Raw genomic sequence first — 16,291 nt, 5'->3', positions numbered from 1 at the left:
ACAGTGGTTGAAAAAGACTGCTGTACAGTATCTACTATGGACACATACAGTATTTATTCTTAATCTCTATCAAATGGGTCGTTTCACGTCTTGGCCTCAACATTCTTAAGGGACTAATGCTGGGTTTTGATTACCACTGTTAGAGAGGTAATCATTTAAGAAAAATGTGTTTGAAATGTTAATACCAACCTCAATGGTAATCAGACTAATGAAGTGCTGCAGCGACTGTATAATATTTGTGTATTGCCAGTGGTTGTACACTCACTATCTTCCTATGTGTGCCTGTAGGTGCAGTTTGTGAAGGAGGGTTGTGGAAGTGACAACATTTGCCGCAGTAACCTAAAGGTGGCTCATCGCTATGGTTACAGGGCAACAGACGATGAGACTTTTACTCCATTACCACTGTGAGAACAAAACACGGACTTTGGAAAAAAAACTAGGTGCTTTTTTCCCTTGTCCTTAACTTGTGGTGGTATTTGTTGAAAGGGAGAACGGTGTACCGGTGATCTCGCTGAGCAACCAGAAAGACGTGGCCTTGGAGGTGAAGGTGAACAACAAGAATGGAGACGACGCACACGAAGCATCGGTGGTGGCCTCCTTACCGCGTTACCTCACCTACGCCGCATACCGCGGTCCTAAGGTACGTTTGTTTTCACGCACACACTCATCCCACGTTGTGGTTGTGATGGGAAAACACTGCTTCCAGGATGTAACTTGCACGGCCAACAAGAACGGTTCTAAGGCCACGTGTGAACTGGGAAACCCCTTCAAACGAGACTCTGAGGTAAAACCTTCAGCTCCTCCTCCTTTTGCTGAGCAACTGATTTTAACCAAGTGTTTGTTTGTGTCCACAGACAACATTCTACATCATTCTGAGTACAGTAGGGATCTCACTGAACACAACTGAACTGGAGGTTGACCTTCAGCCCAGAACGTGAGTATGCTGCTTGGCCACTTCATTAGGTACACCTGCTAGTTGCTGTACCACAACATCTGCACTCTGATGACATTTTGTCTGCCTTGTACGGTGGCCGTTTAAGCTCTATCGTGACAGTCTCTAAGGGGCGCCGCAAGGATGAGATGTCATATTTATTTGTACTAGCGATGCAACAATATAAACATTTCATATCATGTTTTTTGTGATCAAAATGATCACAATTATCATTATTATCGCGGTACTGTTGAATGTGCTCAAAAAGTACACTAAAATATTTTAACTAGGTTTTGTTTTAAGAACTAAAATAAAAATTTCTTGGTGGAAGAAACATTAAATATTGTTCAGGCTTCATAAGAGTGTGTATATTCTTCCATTTTAATTTGTAAACATTTCATTTTTTTAGTAAAGACACACTGAGTGCGTACTTTGCTTCACTTCCGGTTTGTGTGATGTCATGCCAGTCCACTTCTGGTTGAAGACACCTCCGTCTGTGTCAGTTTGACACTTTCAAGTATCATCATCGTTTTTTTCATCATTATTTTATTCCTTTCATGAAAGTGCATATATACAAGCCACGTACAGTTCACACTTTCATTGCTTTTTTGTTTCTTACACATTTCCATGATCAGAAAGGAGCAGATGGAAGAATAATATTCTTATATTTATCTGTCCCCTTTTTTAACACAAATTATTTGAGATGACTTTATCACCAACACCCAAACTCCAACATACTTTTTCATTTTTCTTGAAGCATTTTCACAATGACACGTCCAATCAAAACCAAAAATCAGTTTGATATAATTCCAGTGAATAACTCTTTTAAATTCCAAAATATTCTCGCAACTTTTTAAGTCTTTTTTAAGAGAATTCCATGCTTTCACACCAACAAGCACATTTGTTTCAAATTTGTTGGCGCTCTTGGATGTTTAAAATCATACTTCTGTGGTTCTCATCTTCAGACGTCAACACCAATAACTTTTGTAAGAAGAACTTTATTTCTAGCTTTGAACATCACTGATAGAGTTTGCAATTCTACAATGTCTTTTAGTTGTAATAATGAAGAGTAGATTTGTGTGCTCTCTATATCCTGTCAGAGTTTGTAGGTGCCGAACCCCAAGATGCAGAGAAGGCGGAAGGCATTGTACGAGAAAACATGATTTAATTAAACACTAAGGCAAAACAACAAACGAAAGGGTAACAACAAAAGGCGTGCACAAGGCGGAGAACAAACTTGGTTATGAACTAAAATACACAGAGGCTAACTTTGGACAAGAAACAAAAACACTTACTGTGACACGAAGGAACTAGGACATGAGCAGAGTGAAACAAAAATAGACAGAGCTACAACGACAAGTGTTAAGACAGGTAGTAATGACAATGACAATAATCCAGCACTGACTGGAGGGGAAGGCAGGTTTAAATAGCAGCTGGCTGATTGACACCAGGTGCCAATCAGCCGCAGCTGAGGGGAAGCAGCACTCAGGGAGACAATGAGGAAATAACCAAAATAAGAGCGTTGACAGGAAATGACAGAGGAAAAACTAAAACTTAACCAAACTGTCAGGGACAAGCCTGACATATCCTACTTTAAAAATAATACCAATGACTCTTTTCGGTGAAAGAAATAAGGCATTAAGTTGCTGTGATATGTATTTCCCCATATTTCTGCACAATAATTGAAATAAGGTGGAATAATTGAGCAATATAACATTCTCATTGTATTCTACGGGAAACCTTGTTCAAAATAAATCAACTTATTTTTCCCATGCAATATATGAGCTTTCCATGTCAACTTTTCATCTAAGATGACCCCAAGAAATCTGATTTCAGACACCTTCTCAATGTTCACATTGTTTATGGATACCTCTCTTTTATTACTGAATACTATACATTTTGTACTTTCCAAATTTATTTACATCAAACCACAATTTTAGTTGAACCATTTCCTCTTCAATAATATCGGCTAAGATGTTCAAGTCATCTCCTGAACAGTAAACATTTATAATATGTACTGTAACAGTTTCAAAACCTCACAAATATCATTCATACATCAAATAAAAAGTTTGGGTCCTAAAAGGGAACCTTGTGGAATTCCACTTTCAATATTCCTACATTCTGACCTACAATCATCAATCTCAACACATTGCTGTAAATAGCTGCTTCACAACTCCTCTAACTCCCTAAGTATATCATTTAGAAATGAGAATTAGATGATCTATAGCAGTGGTCCCCAACTTTTTTTGCACCACGGACCAGTTTTATGTAGGCATTATTTTCAGAGACCGGCTTTCCACTTGTGCCAGATAAATACAGCAAAAATAAGTGCATGAAAAATACAAGTCACTATAACGCTGAATTAGTGGGAGCTCTGGACTTGTTTCTTTGCAATGAGATGTGGATGGAAAGCAGCCTTTGGCTACAATCAGTCACATTTATATTTTAGATGCTCATTAATGTGCATTGTATCATGTCACAAAGTTATAACAAATGGCAACTCCATATAAGGAAATGTATTATACATCTATAAACAAGCTTATTGGTGTGTCAAGTGGGATAGGCCAAAGTTTAATCGGAGAAAAAGCAGTCGTTTGTAAATTATTTGATGTTTCTCTGTGGCCCGGTAGCAAATGCGTCACGGACCGGTGGTTGGGCACCACTGATCTATAATGTCGAATGCCTTCTTTAAGTCAATGAACACTCCTATTGTGTATTTATTTGGATCAATGCACAAAGCTTTTTTCACTGCTCACAGATTGTTTGCAAAACATTTGGTGCAAATAGTGAAAAAAGTCCTCACACAATCGAGGCCATGTTTGTTTATAGCAGATCTTCTAAGATATCTTTAGTTACGCCCTCCTTAGGAAGAAGTCAATATTTCACCCCACCGCGACTATAAGTAGTTGTATCATATGTCTATAAACTAGTTGGAATCACACCTCTGCATAACAATGAATGCTAATTTATACGTTGTCTTATTTTCTCGTCCAGCAAAAGAAACAGCATGTTTGCCGAGGTCACAAGCGCCTGCCCTACTATTTGTTTGCTTTACAGTTAGTCAGCACGGCACACATTCTAAGGAGCGCTCCATTTGCTCACCCTAACCCACACACACACAGCACAGGACGGGTACTCTCGCCCGTAATGGATTCATAATATGACCTCATACTTCCTCATATTTGTCTAATATATTCATCGTCCACCCTGAAGAACTATAATTAATTAATTAGTTCATTCTCTTACTCCATCATGGTTGGTTTGAGTTGCTTTGGTGGTGGATTTGCATGAAAGTTGTAGGATGAAATGTTTACTAGCAGTGAGAGGATGAAAGTGATGTGTGTTGATCCTCCAGCACCAGCGAGCAGGCCTCACTAGCTGCAGTCAAAGCCAAAGCAAACGTGGCCATCCTGCTGCAGCTGTCCATGTCAGGGTAACTATTCTACACGCACACACACACACACACACACACACACACACACACACACACACACACACACACACACACACACACAGGGTGCTCAATAGCTGCTCTGCGGGCCAAATTCAGCCCACCATAGCCTTTCATTTGGGCCGCCAAACATCACCAAAGTGATGAAACTGATTTACAGCAAAATGTGCACGTGCAGAGAAACAGTAAGAAAAAAGTGTGTGTGCTTTTTCTCTTTTCCCAGACAAGCTCAGCCCTCTCAGGTGTATTACTCTGGAAAAGTCAAGGATCAGAATTCCATGAAGAGCGAGGGTGACATAGGAACTCCAGTCACGCACCAGTTCAGAGTGAGTATAGGCAAACAACTTTAAAGTGAGTATAGACAAACAACTTTAGAGTGAGTATAGACAAACAACTTTAGAGTGAGTATAGACAAACAACTTTAGAGTGAGTATAGACAAACAACTTTAGAGTGAGTATAGACAAACAACTTCAGAGTGAGTATAGACAAACGACTTTAGAGTGAGTATAGACTAACAACTTTAGAGTGAGTATAGACAAACGACTTTAGCATGAGTATAGACAAACGACTTTAGAGTGAGTATAGACAAACGACTTTAGAGTGAGTATAGACAAACAACTTTAGAGTGAGTATAGACAAACAACTTCAGAGTGAGTATAGACAAACAACTTTAGAGTGAGTATAGACAAACAACTTCAGAGTGAGTATAGACAAACAACTTTAGAGTGAGTATAGACAAACGACTTTAGAGTGAGTATAGACAAACGACTTTAGAGTGAGTATAGACAAACAACTTTAGAGTGAGTATAGACAAACAACTTTAGAGTGAGTATAGACAAACAACTTCAGAGTGAGTATAGACAAACAACTTTAGAGTGAGTATAGACAAACGACTTTAGCATGAGTATAGACAAACAACTTTAGAGTGAGTATAGACAAACAACTTTAGAATGAGTATAGACAAACAACTTCAGAGTGAGTATAGACAAACGACTTTAGAGTGAGTATAGACAAACAACTTTAGAGTGAGTATAGACAAACGACTTTAGAGTGAGTATAGACAAACGACTTTAGAGTGAGTATAGACAAACAACTTTAGAGTGAGTATAGACAAACGACTTTAGAGTGAGTATAGACAAAAAAATTTAGGGTGAGTATAGACAAACGACTTTAGAGTGAGTATAGACAAACAACTTTAGAGTGAGTATAGACAAACGACTTTAGAGTGAGTATAGACAAACAACTTTAGGGTGAGTATAGACAAACGACTTTAGAGTGAGTATAGACAAACAACTTTAGAGTGAGTATAGACAAACGACTTTAGAGTGAGTATAGACAAACAACTTTAGGGTGAGTATAGACAAACGACTTTAGAGTGAGTATAGACAAACAACTTTAGAGTGAGTATAGACAAACAACTTTAGAGTGAGTATAGACAAACGACTTTAGAGTGAGTATAGACAAACAACTTTAGGGTGAGTATAGACAAACGACTTTAGAGTGAGTATAGACAAACAACTTTAGAGTGAGTATAGACAAACGACTTTAGAGTGAGTATAGACAAACAACTTTAGAGTGAGTATAGACAAACGACTTTAGAGTGAGTAGACAAACATTGAGAGGGAATTGTGGCAGTGCTTGATGAAAAACATGATTTCAGATCCTCAACCTATCAAAGCGTCTGGCAGACTTTGGCACTGCCACGCTGCACATTGACTGGCCCAAGGTGACGGACAAAGGCAAGTGGCTGCTCTACCTCACCAAGATCACCTCCACAGGTGTGCGGCACATGGAGTGCTCCCCCAAGTCAGAGATCAACTCTCTCAAAAAGGTCAGTCATGAACACTGTCTTCAACCTGCAGGTAGGGCTGGGTATCGCTCACATGTGTACGTACCAATGTGTACCAATGTCCGCTACCTGGTCAATCAATGTGCTACTTTTGTGTGTGTTGATAATATTCTGTGAAATTGTTATTGAGTCCATTTCTTTGTCGGCATTGAAAATTGCATAGAGGTAGTTTGGCTGAGTCCGCTCTCAGTGCTGATGGAGTGATCGCTAAGTGCCAAAATGCAAAGAGTCGGCAACCGGGCGTGATGTCATGCACACCCGGGTACCGTAATCAAGCACCGTTGGAATGTACATGAATCAATGCCTGGTAGGAACGGCAGGATTCGCTCGGTGCCACAAAAAAGTACCTAATTCGGTACCCATCCGCACTATAAGGCGCACCAGATTATAAGGTGCACCTTCAATGAATGGCCTATTTTAAAACTTTGTTCATATATAAGGCGCATAGAATAGACGCTACAGTAGAGGATGGGGTTACGTTATGCATCCCGTAGTTGCGAGACCTGTTGTGGCTCAATATTGGTCCATATATAAGGCGCACCGGATTATAAGGCGCACCGGATTATAAAGCGCACTGTCAGCTTTTGGGAAAATTGGAGGTTTTTAGGTGCGCCTTATAGTGCGGAAAATACGGTATTTAAAAAAACATTGACATTGCATACAGTAATATTTTTTTCCTGTACATATGTACTTTTCATCAATATATTTGTTAATTTTAACCATTTGTGTAGCACGCCAAGCACAACCATTTACCATTTATTTAACCCAAATAACCACAACAGAGAAGGAAGGAAGAAAAAAAGAAAAACAAATACACAAAGAAAAGCAAGTAATTTCATTATAATAAGATATCAAATTCAATGTGTGTGTGTAAAAAAAAATAGAATATGTCAAATATAATATTTATTTTTGATTTTATTTATTATACCGATGATAATTCCACATATATTATTTTAAATGCTATTAAGTAAAGTTGTATCCATGTGGAACAATTAATACTGTATGGGCCTGATTTACTAAGATCCAAATAGCACGTGCTAAACAGCGTGTGCAATCTACGAAATAGCGTGTGATCTACTAACTTTGCACGTGCTATTCATAACTGGTGCAAATTGCCTGATTTAAATGAGGTTTTTGCATGTCCTACGTAGCTTTGACCAGGGAGACACTCCATCATTTCCTGCACATTCATGTTGTCACCTGTGGCCTTTTGCTATCAAACAAGCAGCAGGCATGTACCACTTTTTATGGGCATTTTAGAAACAGTCCACAATGAAACCCACTTTAGCGGACATTTTAATAATATATATTCTAAATGAAAAGACGAACGCCATTAAAAAAACCCACAAGCAGACACCAAGAGACATCAATCGAATTTGTATTAATCAGCACATGAACTCACCCAAGATGCAGATATAGAAATATAAAAGTATGTTGCTGTATAAGACTAATGTATTTGCCTGACAGATCATGCAAATATGCTGACACACTTGGTCTGTGTTGGCAGCTCACAACAACACCAGCATCGATCCTGCTGCCGTCAGTTTGCACCTAAGTTTTACACGTGCTAAATAAAAGGCAAAATATTGCTCGCAAAACAGTGATGAGTGTTGATGAATCACATTGCGTGTGTTTGCATCCTCTCCTCCCAGTATTGTAGGTGGTTTGCTAATCTGCATATTCATGAAGACCAAGATGCTAAATAGATTGCACGCCTTATTCTGCTCACTTAACAGGTGCAAACCACTTTGCAAATAAATAAATAAAGGTTTTTCTGTCAGGGATATAAAGCACTAAAATGAATAATGAAAGACATTTATTTTCCTAAACTCAGTACTACTAAGCAGTGTTCGTAATAACAGCGTCATGTAATAATGGCGTTAGTACCGAGTAATCTAATTACTTTTAGGTCCGTTACAGCGCCGTTAGCAATAGCTTGATGTAACCTGGCACGCTACTTTTGATGTGGTTTTATGTCGCCAACAAGACAGCCTCATAAGTGCAGCAAGTTCAATGCAGGAAATATCTTTTTATTGGTGAAAGCGACAAGCAGTATCGCACTAAAATGAAGTTGATATCAAAGAGGAAGGTGTGACACAACATGCACACACGTACACCATGGGAATATTGAACAACAAGTCAATGATTGAAGTGACAAACTTGCCATCCAAACAATACCCCATTTGTTGACAAGAGGATATGACAGCCATGGAAGCACATTCAATCTCATCACTAAGCAGAGGTAACACAAGCCGGTGAAAAGAGACAAATTAGCTGGTGTCAAAGCCGACAAAGTGCGCTGCTAATTGCTAAAGCTAACAAACACAGCTCTGTTGAAACCCCTTGATGACGCCACACGTCACTAGGCAACAGGCCCCGCCTTTTAAACGCACAGACTCCACACACTGTGCTCTTATAGTAAACAAAAGTTGTTTTTTATGTAACCTATACATTAATTATAGTAATTAATTACATTTATTAAAGAGTAATTCCGTTGGTAATTCAGTTACTTTGCTGGTAAAGTAAGGAGTAACTATGGATGAATGACTTAGTTACAAAGTAACTTTCAGAACACTAAGTGCTGTCCTTGTGTGTGTTTCCACTGGAAGGAAGCAGGTACCATGCGGAGCAGGAGGGCCGCACAGAAGGTCAGAGGTGGTGATGAGGCCATTATTTCACGCTTGGTGGACAAGAACTCTGCTAAAATTCTGGTAAGAGAAATGTTTATACTGTATATACCTTTCACACAGCAGCCATGTTGGCACAGTGGATAGGAGGAGCTTCCAGATAAGTGCAAGAGACTCAAACATGACTTATGTTGTACTTCTTTAATGTAGTCATGTGACCAAGTGTTTATGAAGAGACTCACACATGACTTATGTTGTACTTCTTTAATGTAGTCATGTGACCAAGTGTTTATGAAGAGACTCACACATGACTTGTGTTGTACTTCTTTAATGTAGTCATGTGACCATGAGCCAAGTGTTTAAGAAGAGACTCAAACATGAGACTTGATTCATGTCTTTAATGTGTGCAGTCATGTGATGACGGGGCCAAGTGTGTGAAGATCAAGTGTCCCCTGCGGGGCATAGACAGTAATGCAGTCATCACCGTACACTCCCGCCTGTGGAACAGCACCTTGGTGGAGGTATGTGTCCTGCACTCATTCAACTAAGTTACCACCTTGGTGGAGGTATGTGTCCTGCACTCATTCTCCATACAATCACAACAACTAAGTCACTGACCTTTCACCTCCATGACAAAACAATAATCATTCTGAAGTGAGTTAGTGAAAGATTTGTGGTTTTAGGAAGTCACTAAGTGGCAGGACTTATATTGGTGCGTCCTATTATGAGGGTAGTATGTTCACAAAAATAATCATACATCTGAAATATTGTATTCATGAAGTAGTCAATCAGGTTTAAATGTTCTTGTGTTTCAGTTGTAAACATGGTAGGCTGTAGGCTAGTAGGAGCCAGCAGCTACACAACAGCTAAGCACACAATAGCACACGAGCTAGACATATGTAGGGCAGCACGGTGGAACAGGGGTTAGTGCATGTGCCTCACAATACGAAGGTCCTGAGTAGTCCTGAGTTCAATCCCGGGCTCGGGATCTTTACGTGTGGAGTTTGCATGTTCTCCCCGTGACTGCGTGGGTTCTACTACAGCTTCCTCCCACCTCTGAAGACATACACCTGGGGATAGGCCCCTCCCACCTCCAAAGACATGCACCTGGGGATAGGCCCCTCCCACCTCCAAAGACATGCACCTGGGGATAGGTTGATTGGCAACACTAAATGGTCCCTATTGTGTTAATGTTGTCTATCTGTGTTGGCCCTGTGATGAGGTGGTGACTTGTCCAGGGTGTACTCCACCTTCTGCCCAAATGCAGCTGGGATAGGCTCCAGCACCCCCCGCAACCCCAAAAAGGGACAAGTGGTAGCAAATGGATGGATGGATAGACATATGTAATTATTTGAGCAATATTGCAGTCCAAAACCCAACATTTGTCCACATCAAATACTTAAATTACTTACACATGCAACATCTCCAAGGTAGAGGCTTCATAGAGCGTATCCAGTAACAAACGTGTCCGCATCACTCAACTCACTGCATCAGGACCTTAACTTAAAAGTTAAAGTACCAATGATGATCACACACACACACAAAATTATTCTCTGCATTCGACTCATCACCCTTGATCACCCCCTGGGAGGTGAGGGGAGCAGTGAGCAGCAGCGGTGGCCGCGCCCGAGAATCATTTTGGTGATTTAACCCCCAATTCCAAGCCTTGATGCTGAGTGCCAAGCAGGGAGGTAATGGCTCCCATTTTTATAGTCTTTGGTATGACTCGCAACCTACCCATCTCAGGGCGGACACTCTAATCACTATGCCACTGAGTAGGTTGGTAATGAAATATTGTGGCCACTTTTACCTCTCCACTTCAACTTAAAGGCAGCATAGTGTAAGTCTATTTCAGAGCAGCAAATAATGAATAGTTGAGAGTTTTTCATTCCTACCATTGTTGTGTCTGGACTCAATTCACTTGATCAACCACCTTTTCTAACGGTCCACACTGCAACATCATAGACGTGTGATTGGGATCAATAACGATATCGGCCAATATCGTATCGCATGTGGAAAAGTTGTATCGTTACCTTTGAACTTTGACCCTCAACTATCCAGCTTAGTGCATATCTGAATACATGTGGTTGTCAAACATTTAGTGGTAGGCCAAAAGAACCACTTCATTCAAGTACAGTGTTTTATTCTCTCATATTCAAACACAGTGTTACCGTTCAAAGTGGGTGTAGTAAAAACATGAAATAACACCTGTTGAGTAAAATATTTGCCTTGTTTGTAATGAATACCTACGCTAATGTTGGTCATTATGGTGAAAGAAGTACCACTGCAGAGTAGACTGACCATACGTCCTCTTTTCCCCGGACATGTCCTCTTTTGTTCTTCCGGAGGTGGGAATTGAAACTCTCTCTGACAGGAGACTCTGCCAGACGTTCCCAGCAAACCCTCACAATGCGTTTGGGCCTGCCAGGTCTGTCCGGCATCCTCCCCCACCATCGCAGCCAACTCACCACCAGGTGGTGATCGGTAGAAAGCTCCGCCCCTCTCTTCACCTGAGTGTCCAAAACATGAGGCCGCAAATCCGATGACACAACTACAAAGTCGATCATGGAACTGCGGCCTAGGGTGTCCTGGTGCCAAGTGCACATATGGACACCCTTATGTTTGAACATGGTGTTCGTTATGGACAATCTGTGACGGGCACAAAAGTCCAATAACAAAACACCGCTCGGGTTCAGATCCGGGCGGCCATTCTTCCCAATCACACCTCTCCAGGTTTCACTGTCGTTGCCAACATGAGCGTTGAAGTCACCCAGTAGAACGAGGGAATCACCCGGGGGGGCACTCTCAAGTACTCCCTCGAGTGAATCCAAAAAGGGTGGGTACTCTGAGCTGCGGTTTGGCGCGTAAGCGCAAACCACAGTCAGGACCCGTTCCCCCACCCGAAGGCGGAGGGAAGCTACCCTCTCGTCCACCGGGTTGAACTCCAACGTGCAGGCTCTGAGCCGGGGCGAAACAAGAATTGCCACCCCAGCCCGTCGCCTCTCACTGCCGGCAACGCCAGAGTGGAAGAGAGTCCAGCCCCTCTCGAGAGAACTGGTTCCAGAGCCCTTGCTGTGCGTCGAAGTGAGTCCGACTATATCTAGCCGGAACTTCTCCACCTCGCGCACTAGCTCAGGCTCCTTCCCCCCCAGCAAGGTGACGTTCCACGTCCCAAGAGCTAGCTTCTGTAGCCGAGGATCGGACCGCCAAGTGCCCTGCCTTCGGCTTCCGCCCAGCTCACATCGCACCCGACCTCTATGACCCCTGCTATGGGTGGTGAGCCCATTGGAGGGGGGACCCACGTTGCCTCTTCGGGCTGTGCCCGGCCGGGCCCCATGGGGACAGGCCCGGCCACCAGGCGCTCGCCATCGTGCCCCACCTCCGGGCCTGGCTCCAGAGGGGGGCCCCGGTGACCCGCGTCTGGGCGAGGGAAATCTGGGTCCTTGGTTTTTATATTTCATGGAGGTCTTCGAGCTGCTCTTTGTCTGATCCCTCACCTAGGACCAGTTTGTCTTGGGAGACCCTACCAGGGGGCATAAAGCCCCCCGGACAACATCTTCAGCTCTCACTGGATCGGTTCGCAGCTGAGTGTGAAACGACTGGGATGAGAATCAGCACCTCCAAGTCCGAGTCCATGGTTCTCGCCCGGAAAAGGGTGGAGTGCCATCTCCGGGTTGGGGAGGAGATCTTGCCCCAAGTGGAGGAGTTCAAGTACCTCGGAGTCTTGTTCACGAGTGAGGGAAGAGTGGATCGTGAGATCGACAGGCGGATCGGTGCGGCGTCTTCAGTAATGCGGACGCTGTATCGATCATTTGTGGTGAAGAAGGAGCTGAGCCGGAAGGCAAAGCTCTCAATTTACCGGTCGATCTACGTTCCCATCCTCACCTATGGTCATGAGCTTTGGGTTATGAACGAAAGGACAAGATCACGGGTACAAGCGGCCCAAATGAGTTTCCTCCGCCGGGTGGCGGGGCTCTCCCTTAGAGATAGGGTGAGAAGCTCTGCCATCCGGGGGGAGCTCAAAGTAAAGCCGCTGCTCCTCCACATGGAGAGGAGCCAGATGAGGTGGTTCGGGCATCTGGTCAGGATGCCACCCGAACGCCTCCCTAGGGAGGTGTTTAGGGCACGTCCGACCGGTAGGAGGCCGCGGGGAAGACCCAGGACACGTTGGGAAGACTATGTCTCCCGGCTGGCCTGGGAATGCCTCGGGATCCCACAGGAAGAGCTGGACGAAGTGGCTGGGGAGAGGGAAGTCTGGGCTTCCCTGCTTAGGCTGCTGCCCCCGCGACCCGACCTCGGATAAGCGGAAGAAGATGGATGGATGGATGGATGGATGTCCTCTTTTGCGGGGCTGTCTGGGCGGGGTTTCTTAAATGCCTCAAATGTGTGGCATTTTGAGTCAGGGTTGCGTGTATTTTCAATGTACGTCCAGGGTTAAGAAGGGGTTAAAAACAAAACAAATTGTGAAGGTGTGTGCAGCAACATTCGTGAGGGAGGGGCAGAGACAGAGAGAGAGAGAGAGAGAGAGAGAGAGAGAGAGAGAGAGAGAGAGAGAGAGAGAGAGAGTGAGGGAGTGAATTGATTGACATACTTGCCAACCCTCCCGATTTTCCCGGGAAAATCCCGAATTTCAGTGCCCCTCCCGGAAATCTCCCGGGGCAACCATTCTCCCGAATTTCTCCCGATTTCCACCCAAACAACAACATTGGGGGCGTGCCTTAAAGGCACTGCCTTTGCGTGCCGGCCCAGTCGCATAATATTTACAGCTTTTCACACAAACAAGTGAATGCAAAGCATACTTGGTCAACAACCATACAGGTCACACTGAGGGTGGCCGTATAAACAACTTTAACACTGTTACAAATATGTGCCACACTGTGAACCCACACCAAACAAGAATGACGAACACATTACAGGAGAACATCTGCACCGTAACACAACAGAACAAATACCCAGAAGCCCTTGCAGCACTACCTCTTCCGGGACGCTACAATATACACCCCCCGCTACGAAGTGATTGGAATTGAGAGAGTTGTATGTGTGATGTGTTCCCCCAGGACTACAGCAAGGTGCATCATGTGGAGGTGCTGGTGAAGGCACTGCTGCAGATGGAGAGCACCAGAAAGAACATGGTGGTGCAGAATGCTGAGACACAGGTGCGCAGAGAGGAACATCTCCACAGGTGTGCTCGGTCAATACTAAATCCACTTCCTGTCCTCCTCCAGCTGAGAATAACCGCCTTCCCCGAGCGTCGTGAGGCCAGCTACGGCGGCGTGCCCTGGTGGATCATCTTCCTGTCCGTGCTGCTGGCGCTGCTCCTGCTGGCGCTGCTCATCTTCCTGCTGTGGAAGGTGGGAGCAACACCCGGGTGTGGCCACTCCAAACATCTTCTAACCACTTCTTTATCCCCAGTGTGGAGTCTTTGGCAAAAAGAAACGGGACACGTCCGAAAAAAAGAGGCTGACACCAAATGCCTAAAAAAAACAAACCGAGGGGTAATTTGACCCGGCCGATACCGAGCGGTGCAAATGTTTCTTCCTCAAGTCTTCATGCACATGCATGGCCTCAGGGTGGCGCTGTTCAACTATTCTATTTCACCTCCGCATCGCTTCTTGTTGCACTTGAACACACTCACCCTCCGCCCGGCTTTCTTCATCTCTGCATTTGTGTTCCAGTGTGGCTTCTTCAAGAGGAACAAACAGCTTCCACGTTACACCGCCGTACGCATTCCAAGCAAGAACAGAGATGTCAACAACACCCGCTGGCAGAACGTGGACAAGAAGTCCTGGAGGACAACCTGGCATGACAATGAACATTATTCACAATCCAAAGTATTTGCCTAAAAGGACGCTCATGTAAATATCACCTCTTTGTGCTTCAGGGATTATTAGTTATTACATTGCAATCTTTGACTTTTTATATTTATTCACTTCAACCTCCTTTGTTACGTGGAAGACACACCACTGCATTGTTCTGTTAGTACTTCTATAAATACTTTAGTACTTCTCTAAATACTTGTTAGTACTTCTCTAAATAGTACTTATTTCTTTAAATACTTGTTAGTACTTCTTTAAATACTTGTTAGTACTTCTCTAAATACTTGTGTTAGTAGTTCTTTAAATACTTGTTAGTACTTCTCTAAATACTTGTGTTAGTACATCTCTAAATACTTCTTGTGTTAGTACTTCTCTAAATACTTGTGTTAGTACTTCTTTAAATACTTGTGTTAGTACTTCTCTAAATACTTGTTAGTACTTCTCTAAATACTTCTTGTGTTAGTACTTCTGTAAATACTTGTGTTAGTACTTCTTTAAATACTTGTGTTAGTACTTCTCTAAATACTTGTGTTAGTACTTCTTTAAATACTTGTTAGTACTTCTCTAAATACTTGTTAGTACTTCTCTAAATACTTGTGTTAGTACTTCTCTAAATACTTCTTGTGTTAGTACTTCTCTAAATACTTGTTAGTACTTCTTTAAATACTTGTGTTAGTACTTCTCTAAATACTTGTTAGTACTTCTCTAAATACTTCTTGTGTTAGTACTTCTGTAAATACTTGTGTTAGTACTTCTTTAAATACTTGTGTTAGTACTTCTCTAAATACTTGTGTTAGTACTTCTTTAAATACTTGTTAGTACTTCTCTAAATACTTGTTAGTACTTCTCTAAATACTTGTGTTAGTACTTCTCTAAATACTTGTTAGTACTTCTCTAAATACTTGTGTTAGTACTTATCTAAATACTTGTGTTAGTACTTCTCTAAATACTTGTGTTAGTACTTCTCTAAATGCTTCTGTTAGTACTTCTCTAGTACTTCTTTAAATACTTCTGTTAGTACTTCTCTAAATACTTGTGTTAGTACTTCTCTAAATACTTTTTGTGTTAGTACTTCTCTAAATACTTTTTGTGTTAGTACTTCTCTAAATACTTGTTAGTACTTTAAATACTTGTGTTAGTACTTCTCTAAATACTTGTTAGTACTTCTCTAAATACTTGTGTTAGTACTTCTCTAAATACTTGTTAGTACTTCTCTAAATACTTGTTAGTACTTCTCTAAATACTTGTTAGTACTTCTCTAAATACTTGTTAGTACTTCTCTAAATACTTGTTAGTACTTCTCTAAATACTTGTTAGTACTTCTCTAAATACTTGTGTTAGTACTTCTCTAAATACTTGTGTTAGTACTTCTTTAAATACTTGTGTTAGTACTTCTCTAAATACTTGTGTTAGTACTTCTCTAAATACTTGTGTTAGTACTTCTCTAAATACTTGTGTTAGTACTTCTCTAAATACTTGTGTTAGTACTTCTCTAAATACTTGTTGTATTAGTACTTTAAATATTTGTTGTGTTAGTACTTCTCTAAATATTTGTGTTCGTACTTCTCTAAATATTCAGTCAAGGAGCAAACATTTTGTGAAATACATTTAAAAAA

At 42.1% G+C, this 16,291-nt stretch overlaps 1 protein-coding gene across 7 annotated transcripts in view; it reads left to right on the top strand.

Annotated features, from left to right (window-relative positions):
• LOC133618395 (integrin alpha-6-like) overlaps positions 1-14,850 on the top strand; it is an 85,621-nt gene extending 70,771 nt beyond the window's left edge. For 4 of the 7 annotated variants that reach the window (XM_061978716.1, XM_061978715.2, XM_061978720.2 and 1 more), the window contains 11 exons: positions 289-404; positions 487-784; positions 855-934; positions 4,287-4,364; positions 4,606-4,708; positions 6,044-6,214; positions 8,842-8,943; positions 9,270-9,380; positions 13,917-14,015; positions 14,085-14,210; positions 14,535-14,850. In XM_061978716.1, coding sequence (XP_061834700.1) covers positions 289-404; positions 487-784; positions 855-934; positions 4,287-4,364; positions 4,606-4,708; positions 6,044-6,214; positions 8,842-8,943; positions 9,270-9,380; positions 13,917-14,015; positions 14,085-14,210; positions 14,535-14,702 — 1,452 coding nt within the window. In that variant the 3' untranslated portion in view covers positions 14,703-14,850. Of the gene's footprint in view, positions 1-288; positions 405-486; positions 785-854; positions 935-4,286; positions 4,365-4,605; positions 4,709-6,043; positions 6,215-8,841; positions 8,944-9,269; positions 9,381-13,916; positions 14,016-14,084; positions 14,211-14,271; positions 14,355-14,534 lie in introns of all 7 variants that reach the window. The other 3 variants (XM_072915250.1, XM_061978717.1, XM_061978718.2) reach the window with 3 other exon arrangements.
• Positions 14,851-16,291: the final 1,441 nt, after the last annotated feature.

This window comes from Nerophis lumbriciformis, linkage group LG19 (assembly GCF_033978685.3).
Source record: "Nerophis lumbriciformis linkage group LG19, RoL_Nlum_v2.1, whole genome shotgun sequence".
In the NCBI taxonomy this organism is placed as follows: domain Eukaryota; kingdom Metazoa; phylum Chordata; class Actinopteri; order Syngnathiformes; family Syngnathidae; genus Nerophis; species Nerophis lumbriciformis.
The sequence above is the reverse complement of the archived record's forward strand: the minus strand, read 5'-3'. Positions and strand labels throughout refer to the sequence as shown.